The 14,650-nt window shown below is 37.3% G+C and overlaps 1 protein-coding gene across 5 annotated transcripts; it reads left to right on the forward strand.

Annotated features, from left to right (window-relative positions):
- Positions 1–1,395: 1,395 nt before the first annotated feature.
- Positions 1,396–14,593, forward strand: LOC117913031 (protein FAR1-RELATED SEQUENCE 5-like). 5 transcript variants are annotated; one of them, XR_004651073.1, is made up of 3 exons: positions 1,399–4,260; positions 13,789–14,023; positions 14,201–14,593. XR_004651073.1 is itself a non-coding variant. In XM_034827885.1 (3 exons), exons 2-3 carry the CDS (start codon positions 2,068–2,070, stop codon positions 13,954–13,956), a joined length of 2,361 nt encoding a protein of 786 aa, XP_034683776.1. In that variant the 5' UTR covers positions 1,399–1,849; positions 1,947–2,067; the 3' UTR covers positions 13,957–14,185. The 5 variants fall into 5 exon arrangements, 4 of the variants coding, with proteins under 4 accessions (XP_034683779.1, XP_034683778.1, XP_034683776.1 ...); XM_034827885.1 differs by lacking the exon at positions 14,201–14,593 and having other exon boundaries at positions 1,399–1,849; positions 1,947–4,260; positions 13,789–14,185; XM_034827886.1 differs by lacking the exon at positions 14,201–14,593 and having other exon boundaries at positions 1,399–1,849; positions 2,129–4,260; positions 13,789–14,185.
- Positions 14,594–14,650: the final 57 nt, after the last annotated feature.

Below are 14,650 nucleotides of genomic sequence, written 5' to 3' on the forward strand. Positions count from 1 at the left end.
AACCATCAAAGTTGGCTCCAAGATTTGAATTGGGAAATTCAAATTTGTAACTGTAGCTAGAATATTTTAAAAGGGCTCTTGCAGCCTTGAAACAGAAAGAGAGAGTTTTGGGAAAAGGGGTTCCTTCTCGTATGCTTGGGTGAGAGCATTGTATTATGGTTCATGAAGCAATTTTGTCTTGTAAGAGTGATTAATACAAGTTGGGAAAGGATTCCCGTAACCTCGTGTGTCCCTGTTGCTTTGTTCTTTCTGTGTTTTACTCTGTTTTTCTAAACCCTGGGAAGGAAGGTTGGCTAAGGACGGGTCCTTAGCACTGCGCACTAGTGAAAAATTCAGTGAGATATTTAGGGGTGTGACAGTTATCATAACTAGCCTTGAATTAGTCTAGGCAAAGCAGAGATGTAGTAGATAATTGTGCAATATTCTACATGGTAGAGGATTCACTTCTTGGGTAGAAATTAATATGGATTGGCTGGAAATAGAGGAAAGGTGGGGAGGGGGTGGTGTGGTTCGAGGGTTTTCCACACTGTGAGTTGGGCAGTGGAATAATTCATTATCATCTCATCTCCTCCATCATTGGAGAAGTTGCAAACACGTGTTTTTGATTCATGGCTAAAAGAGATGGCCTTGTATGAATAGATTTCAAGCATATGGGATGGAAATGGGACAATAAGCAAATAAGCATCAACCACATAAATCAAATAATTTTTAAGAAACAAAAGACAAAAACAATTCTCAATTTCCAAGAAACACTCCGTTTCACTGACAATTGCTCAACGTTCTCACACTCAAAAATTATTTTTTCTTTTATTATTGAATATAGAACAATTTTGGGTCTCGTCATTATACCTTTCAAGTTATTATCTATGCACTTCAATTATGTATGCATTAATGACCCATATTTTATCATATGCTTCTCGGATTTAAAGTTTGATTTGGTATCAAATTGGTACCATAGATTAAAAGTCTAAAAAGTGGTTTTAATATTTTTAATACTTGAAATTTTTTATCATTCAAGTATCTAAAATGTTAAAAACGCTTTCTATAATGATATCCAAGCATACTCTTACTTTTTTTTTTTTTTTTTTTTTTTATGGTGGATGAAAAAAATCAAGAAATTTTGGGAAAAAAAAAAAATTTGTCCCAACCTTCAACCTATTTCTCGTACATGCAAAACACAAACTTTCTTAAGGTATGTATTGATTTTATTTTTTGTCTTCTAAACTTTTTAATATATTCATATAAAAGGTTTTATATATATGTATTTGAACATTATAATTGAATATAATAAAAATATAATTATAAGTGGGCAACAGGTAAGGTGATGAACAGAAAAGCAGATGTGATGAGATCCAACGGTGATTAATAAGAGGGCATCCAAGTCCGGTCAAATACCATATCAAAGCCCTAAAACCCATCCACCCCTTCCGCGATCGATTCTCTGTTCCTTGTCTCTCTCGCTGACACTCTCCACTCCTAACTCCTCCCTCATTCTTTCATTCACTTCTGCAACTTCACACCTTTTTTTTTTTTTTTTTTTGCATTTATATATACAGAGTAATAATAATATATATAGTATTATATATAAATCAAACCTCAAGGCTGGAGAATTTTCCTAGAATCAGGAATCAAGAATCAAGAATCAAAGCCTGCGGTTACAATACTTGAATTTGTAGTTTGCTTCTCTTATTTCAATTGTCCGTAGGAAACCCTAAATGTCACGCTCTCTCCCTCCCTTCCTCTCTTCCTGTGGGTGCCAAGTGTTTGTGGTGAAGATCCGATTTCTACTCACTCTTTATCTTATGGATGGCGTTGTTATTCATCCCTACATGTGATACATACAAGCACGGTCAGTTTTACGATTCCCTTTCATCATGTGAATCTCTTTTTATACAATACGTTGTGATGTGATTGCCATGATTCTTGTTACACTCTCTGTTTTCCAGTTTTAGAGGTTTTTCATAGGGCGAATTCCGTTTTTTTCCTTCTTCTTTTTTTCTCTTTGTGGGTGGGAGGCGGGCTTTAAATTAAATAAATTAGTAAAATCTCCTCTTCAAAGGGGTGAATATGGAGTTCGAACCATTGAGCATGGGTAACGAGGTGATTGAATTCGACATGATGGGGATAGGAGATGACGCCGTCGACATTGAGCATCCCGTTGACGAGGACGATTTTCTCGACTCCTCTGCTGCCGCTGTTGCTGTTTGTGCTTCTGCTTCTGCTGGGGAAGTTTACATCCCCGAAGGAGATACTAACCTTGAACCTTACGAGGGTATGGAATTTGAATCCGAAGAGGCTGCCAAGGCCTTCTACAATTCTTATGCTCGCCGTGTTGGGTTTAGTACTCGTGTCAGCATGTCTCGCCGCTCCAGGCGTGACGGAGCCATCATCCAGAGATCATTCGTCTGTGCGAAAGAGGGTTTTCGTGTTGACAAGGAGAAACCTGGCCGCGACGGCAGAGTGAAGCGCCCCCGTGCTGAAACCAGAGTTGGTTGTAAGGCCATGTTGGTGGTTAAGATTCAAGATTCAAGCAGATGGGTTGTCTCTGGGTTTGTCAAGGAACATAACCATGAGCTGGTCCCTCCTGATAAGGTGCATTGTCTCCGCTCTCACCGCCATGTTTCTGGTGCCGCCAAGTCCTTGATTGATACCTTGCAAGGCGCTGGGATTGGACCCAGTGGGATAATGTCTGCTCTTATTAAAGAATATGGTGGAATTAGCAATGTTGGATTCACAGAGCGTGACTGTAGGAATTACATGAGAAGTAGTCGGCAGAGGACCCTTGGAGGGGATACCCAGCTCCTCTTGGACTATCTAAGGAACATGCAAGCTGAGAACCCGGCCTTTGTCTATGCTGTCCAGGGAGATGAAGATCAGTGCATGAGCAACATCTTCTGGGCTGACCCAAAGGCAAGGATGAACTACACTTACTTTGGTGATACAGTTACCTTTGACACAACATACAGGTCAAACCGGTATCGGTTGCCCTTTGCACCCTTTACAGGAGTGAACCATCATGGACAGCCTGTGTTGTTTGGCTGTGCCCTCCTAATAAATGAATCTGAAGCATCATTTGTTTGGCTATTTAAAACATGGCTTGCAGCAATGTCTGGTCGTCCTCCAGTCTCAATCACTACCGATCATGATCGAGTGATTCGATTGGCCGTTACACAGGTTTTTCCAGTGACCCGTCACCGTTTCTGCAAGTGGCACATCTTTAAGGAATGCCAAGAGAAGTTATCCCATGTGCTTTCCGGACATCCGAATTTTGAAGCAGAACTCCATAAATGTGTAAACCTGACTGAGTCCATTGAAGAGTTTGAATCTTGTTGGTTTTCCCTAATTGATAGATATTACCTCAGGGAACATGAGTGGCTTCAAACAGTTTTTTCTGATCGCCGGCAGTGGGTCCCTGTATACTTGAGGGACACTTTCTTTGCAGAAATGTCCATAACACAACGCAGCGATAGCATGAACTCCTACTTTGATGGGTATGTGAATGCATCAACAACTCTGCAGCTTTTTGTCAAGCAGTATGAGAAGGCTTTGGAAAGTCGCTATGAGAAAGAAGTTAAAGCAGATTATGATACGATTAATACTAGCCCCAGTCTAAAGACCCCATCACCGATGGAGAAACAGGCAGCTGAACTCTACACAAGGAAACTATTTATGAAATTTCAAGAGGAGCTAGTTGAGACTCTTACTTTCTTGGCGACCAAAGTTGAGGATCAGGATGCAATCAGTATCTATCGAGTAGCTAAATTTGGGGAAAGCCATAAAGCTTACTTTGTTAGATTTAATGTTCGAGAGATGAAAGCAACTTGTAGCTGCCAGATGTTTGAGTTCTCTGGCCTACTTTGTAGACATATATTGACAGTCTTCAGGGTGACCAATGTCCTCACTCTACCATCTCGCTATGTTTTGAAGCGATGGACGAGAAATGCCAAGAGTGGCGTCATATTGGAGGAACGAGCCAATGATTTGTTGAATAGTTCCCGAGAATCTCTTACTGTGCGATATAACAATCTTCGTCATGAGGCCCTTAAGTATGTAGATGAAGGTGTGAAAACCATAGACATCTACAATGTGGCAGCGGCTGCTTTACAAGAGGCAGCAGATAAAGTTGCTCTTGTAAAAAAGAATGGTGGGAGAATAGCTAATGTCAATGGAGCTGGCAGAGAAGACCGCACTACTCAGGGAAATCATGCTAGTGCTTCCTTTGGGGATCATCAATGGGGTTTAGAGCAATCTCCATCTATGGTCAGTTTTTACATTATTTAGTTTAAAGTGCTTTCTAATTTCTTTTCATGCAATAGTAGGATTTAGTGTAATCTCCATCTATGTTCAGTTTTTCTGTTATTTAGTTTAAATTGCTTTCTAATTTCTTTTCATACAATAGTAACTCCTAATTTCTTTCTCTTGTTGTAGTATTTGGTTTTTATTATTATTATTTTTATTTATTTATTTCTTGTTTTAGTAGGGTCTTCATATTTGGATTTTTCTAACGTACTTTGATTTTTCTTAAATGTACGTGTAGCATTTTTATCATAGAATTACATGAATCATAACCTTACAAAACTTGCTAATCACATTAGTGGAGATTGTGATAATTGGGGGCTTTTATTTTTGTGATAAGCGAACAAGAATATATAAAAGACGCCAATCAAAGAGCGGGGGGTGCAGCCCAAGTACACAGGAGGTGTACAAATTAATAATTTAGGATTCTAGGCTCTGTAGTTGTTTGGAAGTGTTTACAGGTTCCTTATATGTTTCAGTTGATTTCCCATTAAATGGCAAAGGGTATTTTTTGGCTTTCTGCTATTTATGCTCTGAATATCATTTCATGAGAAAGGAGTTCTGGGTTGAGTTATCAAATATTATTTAGGTTAACTTTTCTGATGTGATGCATAGGAGGAGATTTTAATATTATTTGAAGGGTTTCACAAATAGTTATGAGGTTCTAGGCTCACTTTCAACATTAGAGATTTTGATGGTTTTACTAGAGAATCTAAATTAGATTCAAGATGATGCTATAGTTTTTTCGAAAGCCAATTCATCTTAAGCTTATTTTGTTTGTTCTAGGTGCACATTAGGCCTCAAGTTAAATTTAGGGGGGGAAAAAAAGCAATCTCCCAAGGGAAAATGACATTTTATGGCACAAGGTCATATTGCGTATCTATAGATCACTCAATGGTTAGGATGCTATTAGTGTTGTCAAATAGTGAACTATTATCCTTGAAAAGTTTTAGTAAAGGTTTTTTCAGATTTTGCTTGTTTTTTCATTTGCTTTCCTATGAGGGATGGTACAAATATCCATTTCTAAGGATGATACTCAGTGTCATGGTTGTCCTTTTAGTTGCTAACTTCCAAATTTGTTCAGGGTTGCAAGGGCTATGGAGTTTTTTTATCTTATCCATTTAAGTCCCTTCATCCTTTTCCCTTTCTTGGCATTTAATTATCATTATAACCCTTTTTGTCAAGATATTGAGGAGCTTACTACTCTCGAATCCTCATTGTCTTATGTGTACCTCCTGCTTAGCTTCTTAAATGTGGAGGGTATGGTATTTTGGCTCCCTTAAATTTTTATCTTAGCTCTCTATTTAGAGACCTTTTAGTTTCTAACAACTTTATTTCTTTTAGTTTGGTTCTCATAAAATAAAAAGAAAAAAAATTCTTTTAGTTTGGCTGATAGGAAGGTCAATACATGATATACTATAGGTGAGGAAGTTGTACGAAATTCCTAGTCTAAATTAGTGTTTGTGTTTGGAGAATGGAGAAGGAATTGATCATCTCTTTCTACATTACTTGAGCCTTGGGACTTCAACATAAGTGTGTTCAATCTTGTTGGGATTGATTGACTGCCCCATGATAGTGTGGTGGAAATGATGATCATCTTCTTTGAGGATTTTGGAGGTCATCTTAGAGGTGGAGTTCTTTGGCAAGTAGCTAGTCACTCTTTGATTTGGTTCATCTAGAAGAAGAAAAGCTTTAGGATTTTTGAGAAAATAAAGAGGTCATTGGAGAATTTATGAGATTCAATTATATATATGTATATTTCCATTTCTTTTTAATCCTCTATTATTGATGCCTTTGTAGACGCTCCTTTGTGTATACTCCCTGTATGCCGTGTGGCTTTTTTCTGCTTCTTAATCTATTGCTTGCTTATTTATCAAAAAAAAAAAAAAAAGTTGGACTAAAAACATGTTTGCAGTGCAAAAAGTTTAGTTAGGGAGAGATTTTGTTTAAACACTACCTTTAGTGGATTTAAAAAAGTGAAGTATTGATTGTTGCTCATTAGAAAACCTTGGACAGCTAGGGATAGGAGATGCTCTCAAAGATCATTGTGGTGTATTAAGAAACTTTCAACTATAAGGGACACGAGGCATTCTTAGAGATCATTTTGGTATAATGTTGGAAGCTTTTTCTATACCTACTTAAAAAGAAGTTTAGCCATTAGGGAAAAGATATTGACACTCTTGGAGGGTCTCTTACAAGCAAAAGCCATGTGTCTTTCTAATTTGTGTAGAGAGTGACCTGACTTGTCATCTCACGTGTATCTAAAAAAAGGAGAGGTTTATGGGAGTTCACTAAATTGTTTAATAGCCAACGAATTGAGATGCTCATTATCTTAGGATTTATGCTTAGCTAATCAACTTGTAGACCTTTTAGCTAAATGTGGAACAAAGTATTTGGTTTCATTTGTCCAGGATTCTTTTACCACCTTTGAATTAGTATAACAAGTTTTTTGGATTTATTTTTATTTTTATTTTTAATAGCTTACTTAGAACTAAGCTAATCAACAAAGCATATCATGGTCAATGAATGATTATCAATGTATTCTTTGAACCATTCAAAAAATATACTCATAAAAGAAGATTTGATTGCTTGGTTTGATTGTTCAATATCTTCAAATGACTTTCCATTGCTTTTTTTCCATAATGTCCAAAACAATTGCAAGGGATTGACTCTTCAAGTTTTTCTCTGTTTCTTTCCCATGAATGCTCCATGCTAACTCAAAAGTGTTCCTCTTACCGTAGAGTGCATCACTAAAGCCCCCAATAAACAAAGAGAAAAGCAACTACCACAGAATGGTTGTTTTAGTGCAATGAAGGAGCATATGATCTACCAATTCTTCCACATCTTTGCCTATAAAGGATCTATTTGACATTATCTATTTCCTCCTTTGGAGTTGATCTATTGTCAAAATCTTTCCTCAAGTAGCTTTCCATGCAAAGATTCCCACTTCTATAGGAATTCAGAGGTTCCAAACTTTGCTTGTAGGAACATGCTCTCTTTTTCCTTGTGGTAGGAAGTACAAAGATTTAATAGACAACTTGCCACACTTAGATTTCTTCCAACCCATTCTATCATCCTCATCTCTCTTGATTGAACCTATTTGCCATCTTTGTAATAAGGTCATCACTCTTTTAAGCCCCCAACCGTGGAATTGTCTTGAGAAGTAGGGACTCTACCTTCCTCCCTCCCAAACTTGCTCCCACTCCTCTACTGCCCATAAATCTTTGGTGGTGGATATGGAGAATAATGTTAAAAAAGACTCTTCCAAATATAGCTCTCTACATCCTTCTTCTTTCCAAAATTGAATCCTTCTTCCATTATCAACTATGAAATGCGATATACTTTTAAAGCTCTCCTAGTCATTTCTAATTACCTTCCACAAACCTACCCTATAACCATCCCTCACACCCCTTAAGTGTCATCCTCCCCTTCACCAAAATTTTCTACTATAATCCATTTCTAAAGGGATTCTCTCTTAGTTACTTATCTCCAACTCCCCTTGCTAGGGAGAGCCTTGTTTGGAGTGAAGGGATTTCTAATACCGACTCCCCCATTGTTTTTGTCTGAGCAAATGATAGATCAATTTACCAGATGAAGTTTTTTCACAAGCACACCCTTACCATAGAGGAAATTTCTTTGAATCTTCTCCAATTTTAAGCTCATCATTTTTGAAATGATAAAACTATTGCATGAAGTAAATTGGTAGACTAGACAACTTACTTTTTATTAAAGTAAGTGTTCTTCATTTTGAGAGGTTTCTCTTCCATGCAACAAACTTTCTTTGAAATTTCTCATCTACCACATCCAGACTCTCGTTGTTTTGTGAGGGGCTTCCAAAGGCAAGCCTTCTCTGAAATCTCTTATCCACAAATTTTTGGCTTATTCATCATTTGTAACCTTTTTAGGTATATGACTTGTTTCTTTATTTTATTTTATTTTTTGTGAAGCTGCATAGTCATACTTCTCTTCATTTTTTGGTGAGCTTTTGTATAGTTTGGAAGGATTTCTCGTCCTTTTTATTTATCAGTTTAATGCAATGAATTGTCTTAGAAGATAAGCAAAGCTGGTAAAAGCAATACTGTGAAATCTATCTTGGCCCACTTTGGCTGTTCTGACATATTGCCATTAGTCCAACTAGGATCAGAGATTTTGGCAGAATCTTTATTGCATTCTTGTTTATGTTGTGGACCATACCCAGCCATTAAAAATATTTTAGGCTTCTTTTTCCTGTGAACTGTCCCTGCTGCTGAAGCTATATTCTCTCACATAGCAAGCTTATGTGATTTCATTTCCAAGTGGATTGCTCCATTCAACATTGAGACATGCTTGGAAACTCCTTGCTAGATTGCATCACAGTAGATATGCCATGATTACTCTTAGAATGCTCCATTCTAACCTTCCTCAACTTGAAATCCACCATCTAAACCCATGAGAATTTGGAATAGCCAGAGAATAGCTTCACAAAATGTTTGCAAGCCTCATTCCACTTTGCATCAGCTTCGCAATGATGTGTAGATGCTTTGCATAGCTCATGCGACCTTTGGCAGCTCAAGAGCACCAGAGTTTCACTCACTGGTGAAGTTGGCAGGGCTGATGCAAGTTTTGGAATGCACCTTGCTTCTCACCTGTGGAATGCATCTGGCAGCTTCCTGGTGAAGTTGGCAGGCCCACTGTGAAGTTATCAAGGGTCTTCTGAAATGTGGACTGCAGCAAGGCCTTTTTGAATCAAGTTAGAATGGAGTTAGTAACACATGTTGCAAGACCCTTGCTAACCTTTTTTTTTATAAGCAAATAGACAATTTATTGAAAGAGTGCCAATGAAAGGGGGCACACCCAAAGTATACACAAAAAAACCAACAAGTATCTATATAAAATAATAAAATAAAATAAAAATAAATAAAAATAATAATAAATAAAAAAACCAGCCTCAAAACCAAATTATCTACAACTAAGACTATCTATGAAGGCCAACAGTGAGAAATTTCCCATTTCTAATGAAATTTTTTTATCAATCAAAGAGGGAATTAATGAAACTCTCCTTTAACCTCTAATATGCAAGTTCTTCTCTATTAAAGATTATGCGGTTCCGCTCTTTCTAAATACACTAAAACAAGCAAAGAGGCATCATTTGCCAAACATGGCGACTTGAATGTCCTTTTGGTGGGTAATGAGACAACGATTCTTTTTTGGGAAGACTTGTGGTGGGGGGAACAACCTTTGGCTTCTCAATTCCCAAATCTCTATAGGGTCACATCAGCTGAATACACCCTTGTTTCATCTATCCTTGAATTTTCTTCTCCTTCATCTTGGAACCTTTACTTTCAAAAAAACCTCATTGATTTGGAGATAGAAGATCTTGAAAGTCTCATGTCTATTCTAACCATGTTAAGCTATCACCGTCTTCCCCGGATGTGAAAGTTTGGTCTTTATTGCCCTTTAACTTATTTTCAGTCAAGTCTTTCTTCTTAGGTTTATCTAATAAATCATCTCAAGTCCTCTTTCCTCCTGTAATTTTCATATGAAAATCAAAATCTCCATCAAAGGTCAAGATATTTACTTGCTTAGTGGTTAACAAGAAGGTTAATACTGACAACTTGCTTTAGGTGAGAAGGTGTTTGCTCTCTTTGTTGAGCAATGGAGAATCGATGGATTGGCTTTTTTTAACATTGCCCAATGAATTTCGAGTTATGACACAAACTATTTGGACTAGCTAGTTTTGCTTGGGTTCCTCCTAGAAATATTAGTGACATCTTGATATTTCTTTTAAGGGTTTGGAGAACACTTCTAAAAGCAAAATGCTATGGAAAATTGTTTGTCTTTCATTGATATGGATAGTTTGGAAGGAAAAAAACACAAGGATCTTTGAGGACTAGTGGAGGTTTATCGAAATGATGTGGGATCTAGTCTACGTCCATTCATCATTTTGGGCTTCTATCACTACAGCTTTCCAAGGCATTCATCTTAACATAATTCAACTTGATTGGATATCAACATGTACATCCAAAAGGAGTTATTTGTTATGTATTTTGGGGAGTATTACTTTTCCTTTATTTTGGTTAGGTTTTGTATTCAGGGAAGGATTTCTCGTCTAACTCTTATACCTTCATTTTAAATGAAAATATGTTTGTTTATTATCAAAGAAAAAAAAAAAAAACCTTAAACTTCCACTCAAGAAGCAGATTTCTCACTGTAGTTGGAAACACTTAATTCTGACCTAAAATTAATAAAAGGAACATCCATAACATCTTTTTTTGACACAATGAATCAAAATGTAATCAACCGATTCTTCACTTTCTTTGCAAAAACTACATCTATTAACCATGTCTATAGTTGAGATTTTACCTTGAAGTTGATTCCCAAGTGAAAAAACAAGATCTCATAAGAGGCTCAAGATCCCCAAATTTCTTTGGCTTGGAAGTTCACTCTAGATTCAGCACACAGAAAACTATAGAATGACTTTACACTGAAGACTCCCTTCCTTTCCTCCTTCCAAACTAAGATTCTTCCCCATTATCTTGCACTTTCACTATATAAATAAGCTTGAAAAATTGGGACCTCCCCTCCATTTCCAAATCTTAGAAGGGTCTTCTAAAATGCACCAACCACTAGCCTTCACTACCTCTACCTTCCCACATGTTGGCAACACTAGCATTCTTATGAGAAGTTAGATTGAACAACCAAGGAAAGCTTCTTTCAAATAGATTTCCCCCACCCACTTATTCTACCAAAATTTTGTTCATCTACCATTTTTAACCTGAGCAACTATCTTGTGGTTGAATTCCCCCATCCTTTCCAAAGACTTATATCAAAAGTTCCTCACCTCACAAGTGTTCCACCCCCTAATGAGTTCCTTAAAATTTCCTTGGATGATCTTTGTGATGTCCCACATCGGATAGGGGAGAATGTTCCTAGTGCTATATATGTAGAGACTCCTCTTAACCAAGTAGACGCGTTTTAAAGCCGTGAGGGCCCCCTTGGGTCCAAAGCGGACAATATCTACATGGTTAGGTGCGGGTCGTTACAAATGGTATCAGAGCCGATTCCCGACCCCGGTGTGGGGGTTTGTTTGACTTTGTCTGTTTGACCCTGCAATCCCATGGGACACAACGAGGACGTTGTGTCTGCATGGGGGGGTGTTTGTGATGTCCCACATCGGATAGGGGAGAATGTTCCTGGTGCTATATATGTAGAGACTCCTCTTAACCAAGTAGACGTGTTTTAAAGCCGTGAGGGCCCCCTTGGGTCCAAAGCGGACAATATCTACATGGTTAGGTGCGGGTCGTTACAATCTTCCTCCAAGAGCATTCTCGTTCAAGGGGCAAACCTCCATAAACATTTACTAAGCAGGGCTCAATTAAGAACCTCCAAACTTCGTATCTTTAAAACTTGGTCCAACTCACTAAATACATTTTATTAGCTTCCTAAAGAGTTCCCCACAAAAAATTTCTTTAAATCTTTTCTAATTTGAACCTCACTTTCTTAGGTATAGCAAATAGGAAAATAAAATAGATTGTTAAGCTCAAGAGAGTGTTCTTTAAAAGAAATAATCTTTCTCCTTTTGACAAATATTATTTCTTCCAAGAAGTTAATCTTTTATTGAACCTCTCATACGATCCTACACTACATAGAGCTTATGAGGTGCTCCCAAGGGTAAACCAAGATAAGAAGCGGGAAACCTCCCAACCTTTCACCCAAGCAAAGATGCTAGTCTACCCACATCCTCCACTTCCCCAACTAGAATGGGTTCACTTTTTTGTAGCTTAATTTTTAGACCTGACACATCCTCACAAAAAAAAAAAAAAAAAAAATAGGATTGCTTACCTCAAGCCCCTAGAAGTCTCTAAAAGAACTATGAAGAGGAACCATTGACAAAGATTGACATCCTTATAGTAGAAATGAAAAAATGAATTCACTCTCTCTACTTCAAACCGAAGCCCATCTTTTCCATCACAGATAGGAGAAGTTCCAATCAACATAGTCATAAGCCTTTTTTATATCCAAGTTGCAAACTAAACCAGCACTAGAGCTTCTCTTCCTCGAGTCAATCACCTCACTTGCAATTGGGACTGCATCAAGAATCTGTCTACTCCGCACAAAGGCATTCTGGTATTCTAACACCACCTTTCCAACTATCCTCTTTAGCTTGTTCACTATTATTTTTGCTAGAAGCTTATAAAGGCTGCCCATTAGGCTAATTGGCCTAAAATCCTTATATCTTCCATCCCTTCCTTCTTAGGAATAAGAGCCAATAAAGTAGCATTGAGGTGCAAACAAAGAACAACTTCATGTAAAATTCCTCAAACAGTTGCATCACCTTCCTACCCACTATATGACCAAGCATCAGCTTCGTATCAGAGCCAAAGAGCAAAAGAATCTTATTGCAAAATTGTTGCTGAAAGTTTCTCTGATAGTGAGTAAAACACCTTGATCAACACCATATATTATGATGAAGGAGGTCACAATTGAAACTAAAGGAGATCCCTATGGTCAAAGACAGGGTTAAATAGACAAAATCTTCAATTGTTGCTTTAAGCAGGAAATGAGGGGACTTCCTGATGCTGCCTGGCCAACAATCAACAACATGAAGTTGTTCGCAACAACTATTCAACTTGAAAGTAAGAGAGTGAGCAAAAAAGAGAAAAAACAGACTCAATTGCTAATAAGAACATATATTGAAAGCTAAGGATAATAATTTCTACAAATTCTAAAACATAAGGAATTATCTGGCCATTGGAAACTAATCTAAATTGGAGATGTATCTCTATTGCTACAAAAACTCTTCATGCCAGGCTGCATTGCACTCAAAGAGATTCTATTTTAATATCTGATTCTAAGTATCATAGATAATGTACAAGGATACTGATTTTGCCAAGTTTGTTATCTTCATTCCATAGTGACCTGAATGCTTTCCCCTGTGGATTACAAAATTTGAAAATTTTATTGTGGTAGAATAATTCTTCAAATGTTTGCTCGCCTCCATTTAATATTGAATGTTTCTCCAATTTGTATTCTTTTCATATCTAAATTTTATGCTGCTTAATGTTTGCCTACTTGAAATGTATGCATTGTTAGTGCCTGTGGAATGTAGTGTTTACAATTTGGTACACTAGAGCTGCTTTCATTTTGTTTTTGGTTTACTAAATATGTGTTTTTGTATAATGATAAAACCATATTTCTTTTACAATGGTTTTAAACAAATGCATACATTTAATATAGGATGACCAAGACAGGAAAATCCGGAAACTATCACGTCAGCTGGAAAATCCAGACAACATTTAATATATGTTGTCTTCATTCCTTAGTGACCTGAATGCTTTCCCCTGTGGATTACAAAATTTGAAAATTTTATTGTGATAGAATAATTCTTCAAATGTTTGCTCGCCTCCATTTAATATTGAATGTTTCTCCAATTTGTATTCTTTTCATATCTAAATTTTATGCTGCTTAATGTATGCCTACTTGAAATTAAACAAATGCATACATTTAATATAGGATGACCAAGACAGGAAAATCCAGAAACTATCACGTCAGCTGGAACGTGCACGGCGAAAATGTGAAGTATATCGGGCCAACTTGCTCTCGGTTTTGAAAGATATTGAAGAGCAGAAACTGCAGCTTTCAGTTAAAGTTCAGAACATTAAGTTAGGGATGAAAGACTGAGATGCAAGTGGGAAGAAGGGTAATGGGTGTCCCTTTCCGCAGGGTTCTCTCTACTTGGTTGTAAATAGTTAAGTGCACGGGGGAAATGTAATTTTTGCCCATAAGTAGAGGTGTTTTTTTACCTTTGTTGCAGTTCCCCTAACAGGGTTCTGTACTTGGCTCTAGATAATTTTAGGCTATGAGTGAAATGTAATTTGTTGCCCATAAATGGAGGTGTTTTTCACTCAAATTTCTTCTGTTGCAGGTGTTTCTCCTCCATATGCTCCTACAAGTTACTCTCCTGTATAATTGATCGGGAGAATTGTGTTTTTCAAACCCCCCAACAACACCTATCCAGGTCTCTGCCTTTGGTAGGGGGTGGAAGTTCCAGACACCACCGTGCTTGTTAGGAGTCTTGGAATTTAAGACCACGTTGCTCAACATTTCCTTCGGTTAACTACTCTTAATCTTGTGCAATGGCAAAGCATGGCGCTTTAAAATCACATACTTGTAGCTGTAGGTTGTGATGAGTCCGTTTTTACCTTCATTCACCCCTCAACCTGTCATGTACTGTGGCAGTCAAGGTACCGTACCGCCCTTCTTAAAACTCAAAGAGTTATCATCTTTTTTATATAAGGATTAATATCATTTTTATTTTTGAAAGGAGAAAACCAGAAGTGCATCCAAATGACACCTAGCATATCCAGTTATCAGT

Source organism: Vitis riparia, chromosome 4 (assembly GCF_004353265.1).
Source record: "Vitis riparia cultivar Riparia Gloire de Montpellier isolate 1030 chromosome 4, EGFV_Vit.rip_1.0, whole genome shotgun sequence".
NCBI lineage: Eukaryota > Viridiplantae > Streptophyta > Magnoliopsida > Vitales > Vitaceae > Vitis > Vitis riparia.

Coding starts and splice junctions, on each gene's coding strand:
- LOC117913031 (XM_034827885.1), top strand. CDS start 2,068: ATGGAGTTCGAACCATTGAGCATGGGTAACGAGGTGATTGAATTCGAC. Junction 4,261..13,788: donor TAGAGCAATCTCCATCTATG/GTCAGTTTTTAC, acceptor CATTTAATATAG/GATGACCAAGACAGGAAAAT.